The sequence below is a fragment of the Belonocnema kinseyi genome, chromosome 1, assembly GCF_010883055.1.
Source record: "Belonocnema kinseyi isolate 2016_QV_RU_SX_M_011 chromosome 1, B_treatae_v1, whole genome shotgun sequence".
NCBI classification, from domain to species: domain Eukaryota; kingdom Metazoa; phylum Arthropoda; class Insecta; order Hymenoptera; family Cynipidae; genus Belonocnema; species Belonocnema kinseyi.
This window is the reverse complement of record NC_046657.1, coordinates 150,153,389-150,170,493: the sequence shown is the minus strand read 5'-3', so window position 1 is coordinate 150,170,493 and position 17,105 is coordinate 150,153,389. Positions and strand designations below refer to the sequence as shown.

The following is a 17,105-nucleotide window of genomic DNA, read 5'->3' as shown; positions in this document are numbered from 1 at the left end:
GAGACCGTCCTTTAACTCCTTATTTTCTGCTACTGTAATGTAGCCTCTTCTTTTCTTTGTGATTCAATGTCTACTCCTGATCACGATTCGATTTCGCGCCCAAAACTCCCCATTTCCTATCACTTCTGTATTGCATAGCTGTTTCTCTGTGATTCGCTATCTACTCCTGACCATAATTCGAGCCCGTGCTTTAACTCCTTATTTTCTATTAATATAATGTAGCATCCATTTTTCTTTATGTTTCACAATATACTCCTGCTTACATTTCGAGCCCGTGTTTTAACTCCTTATTTTCTGATACTGTAATATAGCATCCCTTTTTTGTGATTCAATATCTACTCCTAACCATAGTTCGAGTTAACGCTTTAACACCCAATTTCATATCACTCTTTTGTTGCATCGTTGTTTCTTTCTTATTCACTATCTACTCCTGACCATAGTTCGATTTCGCGCCTTACTCCCCATTTCATATCAGTCTTTTGTTGCATCACTGTTTCTTTGTAACTCACTGTCTACTCCTGACAGTTCGAGCCCCTGATTTAACTCCAAATTTTCTATTAGTGTGATGTAGCATTCCCTTTTCTTTGTGATTCAATATCTACTCCCAACCATAGTTCGATTCAAGGCTTTAACTCCCCATTTCATATCACTCTTTTGTTGCATCGCTGTTTCTTTCTGATTCACTATCTACTCCAGACCATAGTTCGAGCCCGTGCTTCAACTCATCATTTTCTATTAATTTAATGTCGCATCAATTTTTCTTTATGATGCACTATCTACTCCTGACCATAGTTCGGCCCCGTACTTTAAATACTCATTTTCTATTACTCCAACGTCCCTTCATTTTTTCTTTGTGTTTCACTATCTATTCCTGGCCATATTTCGAGCTCGTGCTTTAACTCCTTATTTTCTGCTACTGCAATGTAGCATCGCTTTTTTTGTGATTCAACATCTATTCCTAAACACAGTTCGAGTCCACGCTTTAACTCCCCATTCCCTATCATGCTTTTGTCGCATCGCTGTTTCTTTGTGATTCAATATCTACTCCTGGCCATAGTTCGAGTCCCTGATTTAACACCAAATTTTGTATAACTGTAATGTCGCAACCAATTCCATGTCAAATCATCTGAAGAATTTAAGATATGTTTAGTAATCTTGATGAGAATTGTAGTGTTTGTTCACTTAGGTGTTGAAAAGAAAACCTGAAAATGATTTTTGAAAAATTCCAAAAACTTGGGAGATATTCCAAATTGAACATTTTCGTCTCCTTTTTTGTAACCCTCACAACATTGGTGATTTTAATGCTATCAAGGTGTATTTTTTTCATTATTCGTAATAAAATGTAGTTTTGGACATTTTTTTCAAACGCATTTCTTCAAAATATTATATTTTCAAAAATCATTTTAGGCTTTATTTCTTTAAACACCTAGAGAAAAAAATACAAAAATTTTCATCAGGACTACTAATAATAGTCTAAATTCTTCAGATAACTAAGACATGGAATCAGGATTGCCATAGTGATATCTGGGAATTGTTCGCACGTTAGCAAGAAATTGTACTGAAAAGTCTGAAATTGTACTTTCGACCCCAGCGCCTCGGAATAGACTTGATCCAACGAAATTTTAGCGCGAAATTCAAAAGTTGATATAAAAATCTTGAGTAATGTCAACTATCACTTTTTAAAGTTTTTCTTTCAAAAAATGATAAAGTTTTTTACAATTTGTGAACTTTCTTTTATTAAAAAAAATCTTTTAAAAATGAAAAATATATTCCAAATACAAAATGTCAATTAATTATTCTTGATGGAAAAAATAATGTATATAAATGAGGGGTCGAAATGACGGTCTGTATAAATATAAGTTTTAATTTTTATTTGGCGCGCCAATACCGACTAATGAGGGCCGCTGCGCCAGTCAAGCGCAGTAGCTCAACATGCCAAAGTTGGAATCACTGCTTTCAAATCTAGGGTGAAATCTTATGCAAGCAAAGCGTAAAATGAACAGCCAATTACAGAACACCACTAGATTTCAATATTCTCAAACGTGTTCTTTCATTGGCTCCATTCCTCTAATGAATGAACACGTTAGCCAACGAACAAATGATAAATGTGTACTCAAATGTACTAAAAAAAAGTACAATGTCGATTGTACTGAAAATTCGAGAGGCGTACTCATGTACTCACCAGCCGATAGTAGGACGCAAAAAGTACAATTGTACTCAAAAAGGCAACACTGCATGGAATTGCTCATGCGCATGGTTTTTCGTATTTGCTACCGTTTTTACTTGTCACTAATAAATCACGACTGAAGTCATAAAAATAAATTTTTAAACAGAAACTTAGAATTATATGAGCACGAATATGGAGAATATCTAAAAATAATAAAAATGCCAAAATATTTCGAAAAATTTACAGATTCCAAAAATTCCATGGAAGGAAAAAAGGGGACTTTTAGGGGAAATACGGGGCATGTTAAGTGAATTATGCAAAGCCGCTTTCGGTAAATACGATTTAAATTTTAACATCTTTTTTTTTTAATAGCGTGAGAATTTTCTGTTTTCAGGATGTGGAAATACCAACAATATTAAAAGCAATAATCACACTTACATACGTAGGTATTAGGATGAATTTATTTAATTCGCGCGTCGTTTGATGGAAATCTTCCCCCTGCTTAACTGGGACGTATATATCCGTACTTTGTTTCCGTCCGTAACTTTCTTTACCCAAATCTTGAACAAAAAGAAGACAACAAACTAAAAATTGCACCTCAAAAAATTTGCCGATAAAGAGAATAAAATTACTTACAGCCTCCGTTCCAATCGCTGATATATTTGCGGAAAACCTCGATAAATCCTTGCCTTCCACGTAGACTGATTGACCTCGGTGAAACCTGTCATTGAATAATAGTCATATTTTCATTCGTAAAAAAAAACATTTACATTTGTAATTTATACTTCATTTTAAAATAAAAAGAAACTGAGGAACGAAAACTTATTCGATATTTATTTCAAATGTGAGCAATTTATTTCATATAAAATAAAACTATTAAAAAAAAATAATAATCAGTGCTCATAATTATAAATTATGCAAGGACACCTATAATTTTGGTATTTACTACCAAAGAAGATGAATTTTCAATAAAATTCAAGAATTCTCAACAAAAAAGTTGAAATTTCCACTGTTTAAACAAACAATTAAAAAGAATTGTAAACAAAAATATTAATTTACCAGCAAAAAAGACGAATTTTCAACTTAAAAAGATGTATTTTTAAACCAAAAAATGTATTTACCACAAAAACAAGACGAATTTTTTATAAAATTCAAGAATTCTCAACAAAAAAGTTGAAATTTCCACTGTTTAAACAATTTAAAAAATTTAACAAAAATACTAATTTACCAGCAAAAAAGATGAATTTTCAACTAAAAAAGATGTATTTTAAAACCATAAAATGTATTTATTACCAAAAAAGACGAATTTTTAATCAAATTCGAGAATAACAAACTAAAAAGTTGAAATTTCAACTTTTTAAACAATTTTTTATTTTTATTCAAAAAGATTTATTTACCAACAAATAAGACGAATTTTTAATAAAACTCAAGAATTCTCAACAACAAAGTTAAAATTTCTACTTTTTAAAACAAACAATATTTTATAATTTTTAAACAAAAATATAAATTTACCACAAAAAAGACGAATTTTAAATCAAATTCAAGAATACTAAACTAAAAAGTTGAAATTTCAACTTTTTAAAACAAATTTTTTTTATTTTTAAACAAAAAGATTAATTTACTGTCAAACAAGATGAATTTTTAATAAAATTCAAGAATTCTCAACAAAAAAGTTGAAATTTCCACGTTTTAAAACAATTTTTTTTATTTTTAAACAAAAATATTAATTTACCACACAAAAGACGAATTTTTAATAAAATTCAAAAATACTAAACTAAAAACTTGAAATTTCAACTTTTTCAAACAAACAAAATTTTTTTATTTTTAAACAAAAATGTTAATTTAACATAAAAAGGCGAATTTTTAATAAAATACAAGAATACTGAACTAAAAAGTTGAAATTTCAACTTTTTACACCATTTTTTATTTTATATTTTTATAAACAAAGTTAATTTACTAACAAAGAAGACGGATTTTTTAAAAATTTTTAACAAAAATATTAATTTACCACCAAAAAAGACGAATTTCTCAAGCAAAAAGTAGAATTTTAAACTAAAAAAATTGAATTTTTGAACAAAAAGTTTATTTTGCTACCACAGGAGACAAATTTTTAACAAAATTCAAGAATATTAAGCCAAAAAAGTTGAATTTTAGACAAAGAAGAAGAATTTTGAAACAAAAAGATTAATTTTCAATTAAAAATGAGTAGTTTTTAAATAATAAAATTAATTTAATAATGACAAAAGAGGAATTTTCAAAAAAATTCCAGAATTCCCAAACAAAAAGTTTAATTTTAAACTAAAAAATAGAATTTTTAAACAAAAAGTTTATTTTTCTACCAAAGGAGACAAATTTTTTCTTAAAATTCAAGAATTTTAAACTAAAAAGTTGAATTTTTGAACTAAAAAAGAAGAATTCTTAAACAAAAAGATTATTTTTTTACCAAAGGAGACAAATTTTGAAAAAATTCAAAAACTTTAAACCAAAAAGTTGAATTTTAAACTACAAAAACAGAATTCTTAAACAAAAAGTTTATTTTTCTACCAAAGGAGACAAATTTTGAAAAAAATTCAAGAACTTCAAACCAAAAAGTTGAATTTTAAACTAAAAAAATAGAATTCTTAAACAAAGAGCTTATTTTTCTTCCAAAGGGGACAAATTTTTTAAAAAATTCAAGAGTTTTAAACCAAAAAGTTGAATTTTAAACTAAAAAAGGAGTACTTTTAAACAAAAAGATTAATCTACTGCCAAAAAAGGTGAATTTCCAATAAAGTTCAAGAATTCTGAACGAAAAAGTTGAATTCTCAACTAAAAACCCTAAATTTTCAAACCAAAAAGATGCATCGATCATCTCACCAGAAACATTCAACATCTACAAAAAAAAAAAAACCAACTACTAAAAACCTTACCTTACATACTTTAAAAAGAAGAAGAAGAAGAAGAAGAAGAAGAAGAAGAAGAAGAAGAAGAAAGAAAAAAAACTAGAAAAAATTGTCTAAATTGAAAAAAAACAGCAATTTACCATCTTCTCTCGTAAAGAAGTTTGCCGTCCTCTATTCGTGTCTCGACAAGCGAAGAGTCGGTGGAGACGCTCAGCGGAGGAGTTGGTACACTGACCGGACTGTAGTGCTGCTGCATTACCACTGGAACGGAGAAGAGGAAAGAGTCGTCAGGACAAGTGGAAAACCAAACCTCTGCTTGGCACGTGCTAGAATATTGAGAGAAAATTCATGCTCAGTCCTTGAAGGAAAAACGCACCTGGTTTCCGGACAGTGGTCGTCAATACTTTGCCGCGACTGATCGCCTTCAAGTCACTGTCAATCTCCTTCTCGTCCAGCAAGTAATTCAACTGGGCAGGTGGCGGTTTTCGCCGCTTCTCCACCTTCTCCGGCACAGGATCGTTCGGCCGTCGGCGCAGTTTTCGCGTCATTACCGGTTTCACCTGAGCAAAAAGAGAGAGAGAGAGAGAGAGAGAGAAAGACAAGATTTATATTCCTTCATTTTCCAGACAAAAACTTTTTATTCATTTCAGGCCTCACCGGTTCCTATGGGACAAAATATACTTCAAACCAATTCAAGCTAAATTCAAAAGAATTCAAATTAATTGGAATGAATGTTTAGAATAAAGAATAAAAAATCCATTGATTTTCGTAACATTTTAATGTATTTAGAATTAAAGTTATAATTTTTAGAAGATAGTTTGTATTTACATTTCTCGAAGCTTCTCGAAACAGGATATTACCAGGAATCGAGAACCTTCTAAAACTCGTTACCGGGAAGTTTCATTTTGAGCTCGAGCTCTGATTGGTTATCTTGCGTGAGGCCCTCCCCTTTCCAGTCACCGAAACGCGCTTGCGAGCGAGCGGGAGAGAAAGGCCGAGCCAGTCTGGTTCGAGCAAGCAACGTGAGAACGTAAACTGAGTAAACTTGTGATTATTAAGCTACCCGTTCGCTTATTATTTCTCGTTTATCCTTCTCTCCACGGACTAGAAATTATTATATTATAGTCAAGAATTATCAAATTAAAAATATGAATTTTTCAAATGAAAATATTAATTTACTTAAAAAAAGACGAATTTGCAACTAAAAAATATGAATTTTTAAACAAAAAAATTAATTTACTATCAAAAAAGACGAATTTTTTACAAATCCAATAATTTTGAAATAAAAAGTTTAATTTTCAACTACAAAAGATGCATTTTTAAACAAAAAGATTAATTTACTACCAAAAAAGACGAATTTTCATTACAATTCAAGAATTTTCAACTAAAAATGAAGAATTTTTAAACAAAAGGATTAATTTGCTCCCAAAAAATAGGAAATTTTAAACAAAATTCAAGATTTCTGAACCAAAAAGTTGAATTTTCAACTAAAAAAGATGCAATTATAAACAAAAAGATTAACTTACTGCGAAAGAAGACGAATTTTTAATAAAATTTAATAAATCTTAACGAAAAAGTTAAAATTTGGACCAAAAAAAGAAAAATTTTCAATCAAATTCAAGAATTATGAACTAAAAAGAAATATTTTCAAACAAAATGATTAATTTACTACCAAAAAAGACGAATTTTCATTAAAATTCAAGAATTTTCAACTAGAAAAGATGTATTTTTAAACGAAAAAATGTATTTACTACTAAACAAGACGAATTAAAAAAAAATCAATAATTCTGAAGATACAAGAAGAATTCTTATATAAAAATATTAATTTACTATATTCAAGAATTATCAACTAAAAAGATAAACTTTTAGATGAAAAGATTAATTTACTACCAAAAAAGACGAATTTTCAACTGAAAAAGATGTATTTTTAAATGAAAAAAATTATTTTATATCAAACAAGATGTATTTTTTAAAAATTCAATAATTTTGAAATCAAAAGTTTAATTTTCAACTATAAAAGAAGAATTTGTAAATCAAAGGAATAATTTGCTACCAAAACGACGAATTTTAAACAAAATGCAAGAATTCTGAACCAAAAAGTTTAATTTTCAAGTAAAAATAATGAATTTTTTAACAAAAAAAATTAATACCAAAAAAAGAAAACTTTTCAATGAAATTCAATAATTATCAACTAAAAAAGATTAATTTTCAAAAAAAAAAAAAAAGATTAATTTACTACCGAAAAAATACGAATTTTCAACAACGAAAAAAGTTTTTTTGAACAAAAAAAAATTAATTTATTACCACAGAAGACGAATTTTACAAAAATGCAAAAATTTTGAAATTAAAAGTTTAATTTTCAAACAAAAAAGAACAATTTTTAAACAAAAGGATTAATTTTCTAACAAAACGACGAACTTTAATCAAAATTCGAGATTTATGAAACAAAAAGTTGAATTTCCAACTAAAAAAGATGCACTTTCAAACAAAAAGATTAATTTACTACGAAAGAAGGCGAATTTTCAATAAAATTAAAGAATTCTCAACCAGAGTTGAATTTTCAAATAAAAGTAATGAATATTCGAACAAAAAAATTAATTGACCACCAAAAAAAGAAAATGTTTAATCTAATTCAAGATTTATCATCTAAAAAAGATTAATTATCAAAATAAAGATTAATTTACTAACAAAAAAGACGAATTTTCATTCAAATTCAAGAATTTTCAACTAAAAAAGAAGAATTTTTGAACAAAAGGATTAATTTTCTCGCAAAAAATAGGAAATTTTAAACAAAATTCAAGATTTCCGAACCAAAAAGTTGAATTTTCAACTAAAAAAGATGCACTTACAAACAAAAAGGTTAATTTACTACGAAAGAAGACGAATTTTTAATAAAATTTAATCATTCTCAACCAAAAAGTTAAAATTTCGACTTGCTAACAAAAAATACGAATTTCTAACAAAATTTAAGAATTTTGCATAAAGAAACTAATAATTATGAATTTTTAAACAAAAAATTAATTCACTGCCAAAAAAAGAAAAAAATTTCAATCAAACTCAAGAATTATCAACTAAAAAGACGTATTTTTAAACAAAATGAGTAATTTGCTACCAAAGAAGACAAATTTTCAATAAAATTCAAGAATTCTCAACTAAAAAAGATGTATTTCTAAACGACAAAAATTATTTACTGCCACAAAATACGGATTTTAAAAAATTCAATAATATTACAATAAAAAGTTTAATTTTCAAACTAAAAAAGAACAATTTTTAAAGAAAAGGATGAATTTGCTATCAAAAAACTTGAATTTTCAACTAAAATATACGTATTTTTAATCAAAAAGATTAATTTTCAACAAAAAAAAAACGAATAATTTTTAAACAAAAAAATTCATTTTGTATAAAAAAAGACAAATTTTCAATAAAATTCAAGAATTCTCAATCAAAAAGTGAGTTTTCAAATAAAAAATAATGCATTTTTAGCAACAAAATTAATTTACTGCCAAAAAAGACGAATTTTCACTAAAATTCAAGAATTTTCAACTACAAAAGATGTATTTTTAAACGAAAAAAATGTATTTACTATCAAACAAGACGAATTTAAAAAAAATCAATAAATCTGAACATATAAGAAGAATTTTGATATAAAAATATTAATTTACTATATTCAAGAATTATCAACTAAAAAGATAAATTTTCAAATGAAAAGATTAATTTACTACCAAAAAAGACGAATTTTCACCTAAAAAAGATTTATTTTTAAATGAAAATATTTTTTTATTACCAAACAAGACGAAATTTTTAAAAATTCAATAATTTTGGAATAAAAAGTTTAGTTTTCAATTTAAAAAAATGCATTTTTAAACAAAAAGATTAATTTACTACGAAAGAAAACGAATTTTTAATAAAATTAAAGAATTCTCAACCAAAAAGTTAAAATTTAAATTTACTAACTAATAATTAACTAATAATAACTAATAATAACTAATAATTTGATACCAAAACGACGATTTTTAAACAAAATTCAAGAATTCTGAACCAAAATGTTGAATTTTCAACTAAAAATAATGAATTTTTAAACGAAAAATTAATTAAATACTAAAAAAAGAAAATTTTTCAATGAAAGTCAAGAATTATCAACTAAAAAAGATTAATCTTCAAAAAAAAAGATAAATTTACTACCGTAAAAAGACGAATTTTAAACAAACAAAAAATTAATTAATTACCACAGAAGACGAATTTTTCAAAAATTTTAAAATTAAAAGTTTAATTTTCAACTAAAAAAGAACAATTTTTAAACAAAAGGATTAATTTTCTACCAAAATGACGAACTTTAAACAAAATTCAAGATTTCTGAACCGAAAGGTTGAATTTTCAACTAAAAAGGATGCATTTTTAAACAACAAGATTAATTTACTACGAAAGAAGACGAATTTTCAAAGAATTAAAGAATTCTCAACCAAAAAGTTGAAATTTCAATTTGCTACCAAAAAATACGAATTTTGAACAAAATTCAAGAATTCTGAACCAAAAAATTAAATTTTAAACCAAACAAGAAGAAATTTTAATTATTAAAAATATTAATTGACTACCAAAAAAGACGAATTTAGAAAGAATTTTTATTTAGAAAAATTCAAATAAAAAAAATCCAGAAAAATCCAAAAAATTTTAAAGAATTTAGGGTAAATTAATAAGTCATGGTGAATTCCAAAAAATAATTTCAAGTCACTTGAAATGTTGTAAATCATACTAATTTCTTATAAAAAAAGTGACTAATCTCTGCAAAACAATTCGAGTTGAATTCTAAAGAATTCAAATAAGTTAGAATCAAATTTTAATCAAAAAAATGTCTAAAATTTGAGTGAATTTAGCGGAATTTAAGAGAAATGAGAAAAATTCGATGATTCATAAAAAAATTCAAGAATTCTCAACCAAAAAGTTGAGTTTTCAACTTTTTTTATTTTTAAACAAAAAGATTAATTTACTATTAAAGAAGACGAATTTTCAATAAAATTCCAGAATTTTCAACCAAAAAGTTGAGTTTAAAAAATAAAATAGATGAATTTTTATGCAAAAAACTTAATTTACTACCAAAAAAGGAGAATTTTCAATAAAATTCCAGAATTGTCAACTAAAAAAGATCAATTTACTACCAATGAAGACGAATTTTTAATAAAATTTAAGCATTCTCAACCAAAAAGTTGAATTTTAAACTAAAAAAGCAGACTTTTTAAACTTAAAGGTTAATTTATTATCAAAAAAGAGAAATTTTCAATAAAATTCTAACATTATGAAACAAAAAGTTGAATTTTGAACTAAAGAAGCAGAATTTTTAAAGAAAAAGATTAATTTTCTATTAAAAAAGAGGCGTTTTTAAACAAAAAAATTAATTTACCACAAAAAGACGAATTTCTATCAAAATTTGATAATTATGAAACAAAAAAGTTAAATTTTGAAGAAAGAAAGAACATTTTTCTTTTAATTTGTAAGAAAGAAGTTCAACTTTTAACCAAGTGGTTGAATTTTTAAACAAAAAGATTAATTTTCTACAGAAAAAAATGCATTTTTAAATAAATTAAAGAATTCTCAATCAATAAGTTGAATTTTTATCTGGAAAAGATGAATGTTTAAACAAACCGATTAATTTGTTACTAAAAAAGCGATTTTTGGAAAAAATTCAAGAATTCTGAACTAAAAGGTTAAATTTTCAACTAAAAGATGGATTTTTAAACAAAAAGATGAATTTACTAACAAAAAGATGAATTTTCACCAACATTTAATAATTCTGAACGAAAAAGTTGGATTTTGAAGAAAGAAAGAATTTTTTTTAAATTTATATGAAATAATTTCAATTTTCAACCAAGTGGTTGAATTTTTTAACAAAAGGATTAATTTTCTGCCGAAAAAAGTACAAATTTTATTTTATTTAGAACAGTATACGCATAGGGCCCTTTATTACAAATCAACTTACAAATCAAAATTTTTTAACACAATTCCAGATATCTGAACCAAAAACAATTTTCAACTAAAAAAGATGAATTTTTATACTAAAAGATTAATTTACTACAGAAAAAAAACGAATTTTTAAAGAAATTAAAGAATTCTCAATCAATAAGTTAAATTTTTAAGTGAAAAAGAAGAATTTTTAAACCAAAAGATTAATTTACTATGAAAAAGATAAATTTCTAACAAAATTCAATAATTTTAAAATAAAGTTTAATTTTCAACTAAAAAAGAATTTTTAAGCAAAAAGATTAATTTGAAACTAAAAAATGAATAATTTTTTAACAAAAAAAAAATTTACTATCAAGAAAAACGAATTCTCAATCAAATTCAAGAATTCTCAAACAAAAAGATGATTTTTCAAACAAAAAATATGAATTTTTAAGCAAAGAAAACTAATTTATTACAAAAAGAGGCGAATTTTCAATAAAATCCCAAAATTATCAACTAAAAAAGATCAACTTTCAAACAAAAAGATTAATTTACTACCAAAGAACGACGAATTTTTAATAAAATTCAAGAATTCTGAAATAAAAAGTTTAATTTTCAACTAAAATGGAGGAATTTTGAAACCAAAAGATTAATTTACTATGAAAAAGATAATTTTCTAACCAAATTCAAGACTTTTAAATGAAGAGTTGAATTTTCAAAAAAAAAAAGATGAATTTTTAAACAAAAAAATTAATTTAATACCAAAAAGACGATTTTTCAATCAAAATTAAGAATTTTCAACTAAAAAATATGTATTTTTAAACGAAAAAATGTACTTACTACCAAAGAAGAATTTTTAACAAAATTCAAGAATTTTCAACAAAAAAGTTGAATTTGCAACTAAAAAGATGCATTTTTAAACAAACAGATTAATTTACTAGGAAAGAAGACGAATTTTTAATAAAATTAAAGAATTCTCAACGAAAAAGTTTAAATTTCAATTTTCTAACAAAAAATATGAATTTTGAATAAAATTCAAGATTTCTGAACCAAAAAGTTGAATTTTCAACCAAACAAGAAGAATTTTTAATTAATTAAATATTGATGATCAAGTAAACACAATTTTTTTTGTATTCAAAAGAAATTCATTGAATTCAAAATTCACACGGATTCCAAAGAATTGAAAAAAAAATCAGCATAAATGATAACTGATATTTCCTGAAATGCTGAAAAATATATAAAAATACCTTACGAGCTTTTAAAAGTCATTAGAATCCTCGGAAAACTGATAAAATCCTGTAAAATCTTTTAAAATATCTTAAAACCTTGCAAGTCCCGTAAAATATTTCAAAGAATTTGAAATCGCTTCAAATGAATAAAACTAATTTAAGAATTTTTCGGAATCATTTAAAATTCCCCAAGATATTTAAAATCCTTTCAAATACTTTGAAACATTCAAAAGCTCTTGAACACTTCTTGGAATTTTTCGAAATATCCTAAAATAATAAAAGCCCTTTCAAATGATTAAAATCTATTAAAAATTTCTCGGAATCTTGAAAAATACCCTGAAATATTTCAAAATAATTCAAGACAATTCAGAACTATAGTGATTTTACCTGAAAAAAATAAATAAAAAGTGAAATTTCCTGGTTTTTGGTATTTTTTCTCAAAATATTGAAAAATAGAAACCAAATATTGAAAAGGGGGCTGTTAGGGGCCTTAACTGAATATAGGGCACAATAGAGGACATAAGGACCAGTCTGTGAGGCGTGTAATTTCTTGAAATATTTTTATTTTGTTCTACCTCCATAGAATCACCCGTGAGCTCCATTGTGTGCCGATCGGACTCTATCATTTTCCGTTTTTCCTCCATGTCCGTGATCAGATTTTCTTTTAAATCGATCTTTTTTTCCTCAAATTCTTTGGCTGCCGCTTTTTTTTCTAGGATGTAATCTCTTTCGACCCATTCGGTGAGATAATCGCGATGTATTGCATTTAATCTTAATCTAAAAGAAATACAATCTTGTTCATTATTCCTGAAAATAAAACCGAGAATCCAACGACCAAATGTTTGATAACGAGCATAAAATGTTCCTATTGAAATTTGAAGAAAAAAAAAGATAATAATGTTTTCCTAAGAAGAGAGAAGAAAAAATTTATTTTTTTGACAAATATAAAAAAAGAGAAAAGAAACTGGAAAAGCCAACCCAACCTTACTGTCTTTTTATTTTTATTATTATCAAATAACAACAACAAAAACTACCGAAAAAAAAAAATTTTTAATAAAATTTAAGAATTTCCAATCAAAAAGTTGAAATTTCAATTAAAAAATATAAATTTTTAAGCAAAAAATTAATTTTTTACCAAAAAATACGAATTTTCAATAAAATTCAAGAATTATCAACTGAAAAAGATGAATTTTTAAACAAAAAGATTAATGTACTACCAGTCAAGATGAATTTTTGAATAAAATTTAAGAATTTTTAACCAAAAAGTGGAAATTTCAATTTTTTAAACCAAAAAATTTACTTTTCATTTTTAAACAAAAATATAAATTTGCTACCAAAAAAGACGAATTTTGTAAAAAGTTAAAGAATTTTGAAACAAAAGGTTGAATTTTCAACTAAAAAAGGTGAATTTTTAAACAAAAAGATTAATGTACTAGGAGTGAAGACGAATTCTTTAATCAAATTTAATCATTATCGACTAAAAAAGATTAATTTTTAAATAAGAAGATCAATTTACTACTAAAAGAGATGAACTTTTATCAAAATTCACAAATTTTGAACCAAAAAGTGAAATTTTCAACTAAAAAAATGAATTTTTAAACGAAAAAGTTTATTTACTACCAAAAAGACAAATTTCCAATAAAATTCAAGAATTCTCAAATAAAAAGTAAAATTTTGAAGAAAGGAAGAACATTTTTTTTAATTTTTAAGAAAGAAGTTCGACTTTCCACCAAGTAGTTGAATTTTTAGACAAGAAGATTAATTTTCTACCGAAAAAATAACAATTTTTAAATAGAATTGAGGAATTCCCAATAAAAAAGTTGAAATTTTAATTTAAAAATATGAATTGTTAAGCAAAAAATTAATGTAATACCAATGAAAACGATTTTTTTAAATAAAATTTAAGAATTCTCAACCAAAAAGTTAAAACTTCAAATTGTTTGAACAAAAAATTTTCATTTTTGAACAAAAATAAAAACTTTGTACTAAAAAAGACGAATTTTCAACAAAATTTAAGAATTTTGAAGCAAAAAGTTGAATTTTAAACTAAAAAAAAATGAATTTAAAAAAAATGAATGTACTAACAATGAAGACGATTTTTTTAAATTTGATAATTCTCAATCAAAAAGTTGAAATTTCAACTTTTTAAACTTAAAAACTTTCTTTTAATTTTTAAATAAAAATAAAAATTTGCTACCAAAAAAGACGAATTTTAAACTTTAAAAAATGAATTGTTAAAACGAACATTCTTGTACTACAAAAAAGACGATTTTTTTATAAATTTCAATAATTTTCAACTAAAAAAGATTAATTTTTAAATAAGAAGATTAATTTACTACTAAAAGAGACAAATTTTAAACCAAAAGTTGAATTTTCAACTAAAAAACATAATTTTTTAAGCCAGAAAATTTACTTACTACCAAAAAAGACAAATTTTCAATAAAATTCAAGAATTCTAAAAAAAAGTTAAATTTTGAAAGAAGGAAGGACATTTTTTTTAATTTTTAAGAAAGAAGTTCGACTTTCCACCAATTAGTTTAACTTTTTAAACAAAAAGATTGATTTTCTGCCGAAAAAAGAACAATTTATAATAAAATTGTAGAATTCTCAATCAAAAAGTTGAAATTTCAATTCAAAAATATGAATTTTTATGCAAAAAATTATTTTTTTTACCAAAAACGATGAATTTTTAATAAAATTCCAGAATTTTCATCTGAAAAGATGAATTTTTAGACAAAAAGATTAATGTACTACCAACGAAGACGATTTTTTAAAAATTTAATAATTTTCAACCAAAAAGTTCAAATTTTAACTTTTTTATACAAAAATTTCTTTTAATATAAAAAAAATTATTACCAAAAAAAAAACGAGTTTTAAACTTTAAAAAATGTATCAAGAATTTTGAACCAAAAAGTTGAATTTTTGAATAAAAAATTAATTTACCACCAAAAAGACGAATTTTCAATAAAATTCAAGAATTATCTACTAAAAAAGAAAAAATTTTAAACAAAAAGATTAATTTGCTACCAATGAAGACGATTTTTTTTAATTTAAGAGTTCTCAACCAAAAAGTTGAAATTTCTACTTTTTTATACAAAAAATTTCATTAATTTAAAAAAATAAATAAATTTACTACCAAAAAAGACGAATTTTAAACTTTAAAAATGTATTTTCAAACCAAAAGATGTATTTACTACCAAAAAACAATTTTCAATAAAATTCAACAATTATCAACTAAAAAGGAAGAATTTTTAAACAACAAGATTAATTTACTACTAAAAGAGATGAATTTTTTAACAAAATTAAACAAATTTGAACCAAAAAGTTGAATTTTAAACCAAAAATGTATTTATTACAAAAAAAAGAAGAATGATTAATACAATTCAAGCATTATCAAATAAAAAAGATAAATTTTTAAACAAATTTATGAACTTTTAACCAAATACTTAAATTTTCAACTAAAATATAAATTTTTGACCAGAGAAAAAGTAATATTTTTAATGAAATACATGAATTTTCAACCAAATAGTTAAATTTTCAAAGAAAAAAAAATTTAAAAGAAAAAAATGGATTCAACTTTTTTTAAACAACTGATTTATACGAGAACAACGAATTTTTAGCCAAAGATGTTGAATTTTCTACAGAAAAATTCAATTTTAACGAAAAGAAATTAAATAATGAAAAAAAAGTAATAATTGATGACAATAAAAAAGGCGAGTTTAAAAAAAAGGTGAATCCTCAACTGAAAAAACGAATTTTGAGCAAAACAGTTTCTTTTGAAAACCAATTTTCGACCCAGAAGATTAATTTTCTATCGAAAAAGGCGAAGTTTTCAACAATGAATTTTCAACCAAACAGATGAATCTTAAAATATAAAAGATAAATTTTAGCCACATAGTTGCATTTTCAAATAGAAAAGAAAATTTCTTAAATTAAATATTAAACCGTTATATTTTCAATTTTAAAAAATTAATTTTTTACCAAACAACACGAATTTTAAACAAATACTTGATTGTTTAATCAAGTTGTTAAATTCTGACCTAAAAAAGATAAATTTACTAATTTTCCACAAAAGAATTTTTAACAAACGAATTTTGAACAAAATAGTTAAATTTTTACGAAATATATGAATTTTTGACCGAGTAATTTAATTTTCAATCAAAAAATAGAAATTTACATTAAAAACTGGAATACTTCAATTCTCAGTTTAAAGAAAATTAATTTTCGACACAAAAAAGTCATTTTCAATTAAAATCAAAAAGTTTAAACCACAAAAATGAATCTTTAATAAACTAGTTCAAATTTTGATCAAATAGTTTAATTGTCTACTAAAAAATATACATTTTCAACTATAAATGAACTTGAAAACTAAAATTAATAAATTTCCACAAAAAATGGAATAGTTACATTTTCAGTTAAAAACATAAAGGTTTTACAAAAAAAGAAGGAAAACAAAACAACGAAGAGATCAATTTCAAACTAAAATTATGAATTCTAAACTGCGGTGATTAAATTGTCAGTTAAAAAATAAATGTTGAATAAAAAAACAATGATTATTTAACAAAATCGTTTATTTTAAACGTAAAAAAATGTATTTTCAACTAAATTAATTAACCAGAAACCTAAAAAATTACTTTTTAACAAAATTTTTTAATTTTCTACAGAAAAATTAATTTTTGACCAAAAGAGATGAATTTTCGGCGAAAAATATAATACATTTGATGCTTCATCACAAAAATATTTTTACTTTAAATGAAGAATTGTTAAATTCAAGAAAAATTTTCAACCGAACAGTTTATTTTTCTACCAAAAGTGATTTTTTTTAACCAAATGGTTCAATTTGTAACCCAAAACGAGGAATTTTTAATATAGATGAATAATTTTCTACTGAAA

At 24.3% G+C, this 17,105-nt stretch overlaps 1 protein-coding gene across 2 annotated transcripts in view; it reads right to left on the bottom strand.

Annotated features, from left to right (window-relative positions):
* Positions 1-17,105, bottom strand: part of LOC117172967 (sin3 histone deacetylase corepressor complex component SDS3) — a 30,102-nt gene that overhangs the window by 2,553 nt on the left and 10,444 nt on the right. The window contains exons 4-8 of one of the 2 annotated variants that reach the window (XM_033361297.1): positions 12,788-12,989; positions 5,426-5,609; positions 5,190-5,310; positions 2,804-2,888; positions 2,606-2,727 (exon numbers count right to left, since the gene is read on the bottom strand). In XM_033361297.1, coding sequence (XP_033217188.1) covers positions 2,632-2,727; positions 2,804-2,888; positions 5,190-5,310; positions 5,426-5,609; positions 12,788-12,989 — 688 coding nt within the window. In that variant the 3' untranslated portion in view covers positions 2,606-2,631. The remainder of the gene's footprint in view (positions 1-2,605; positions 2,728-2,803; positions 2,889-5,189; positions 5,311-5,425; positions 5,610-12,787; positions 12,990-17,105) is intronic. The other variant, XM_033361304.1, reaches the window with a different exon arrangement.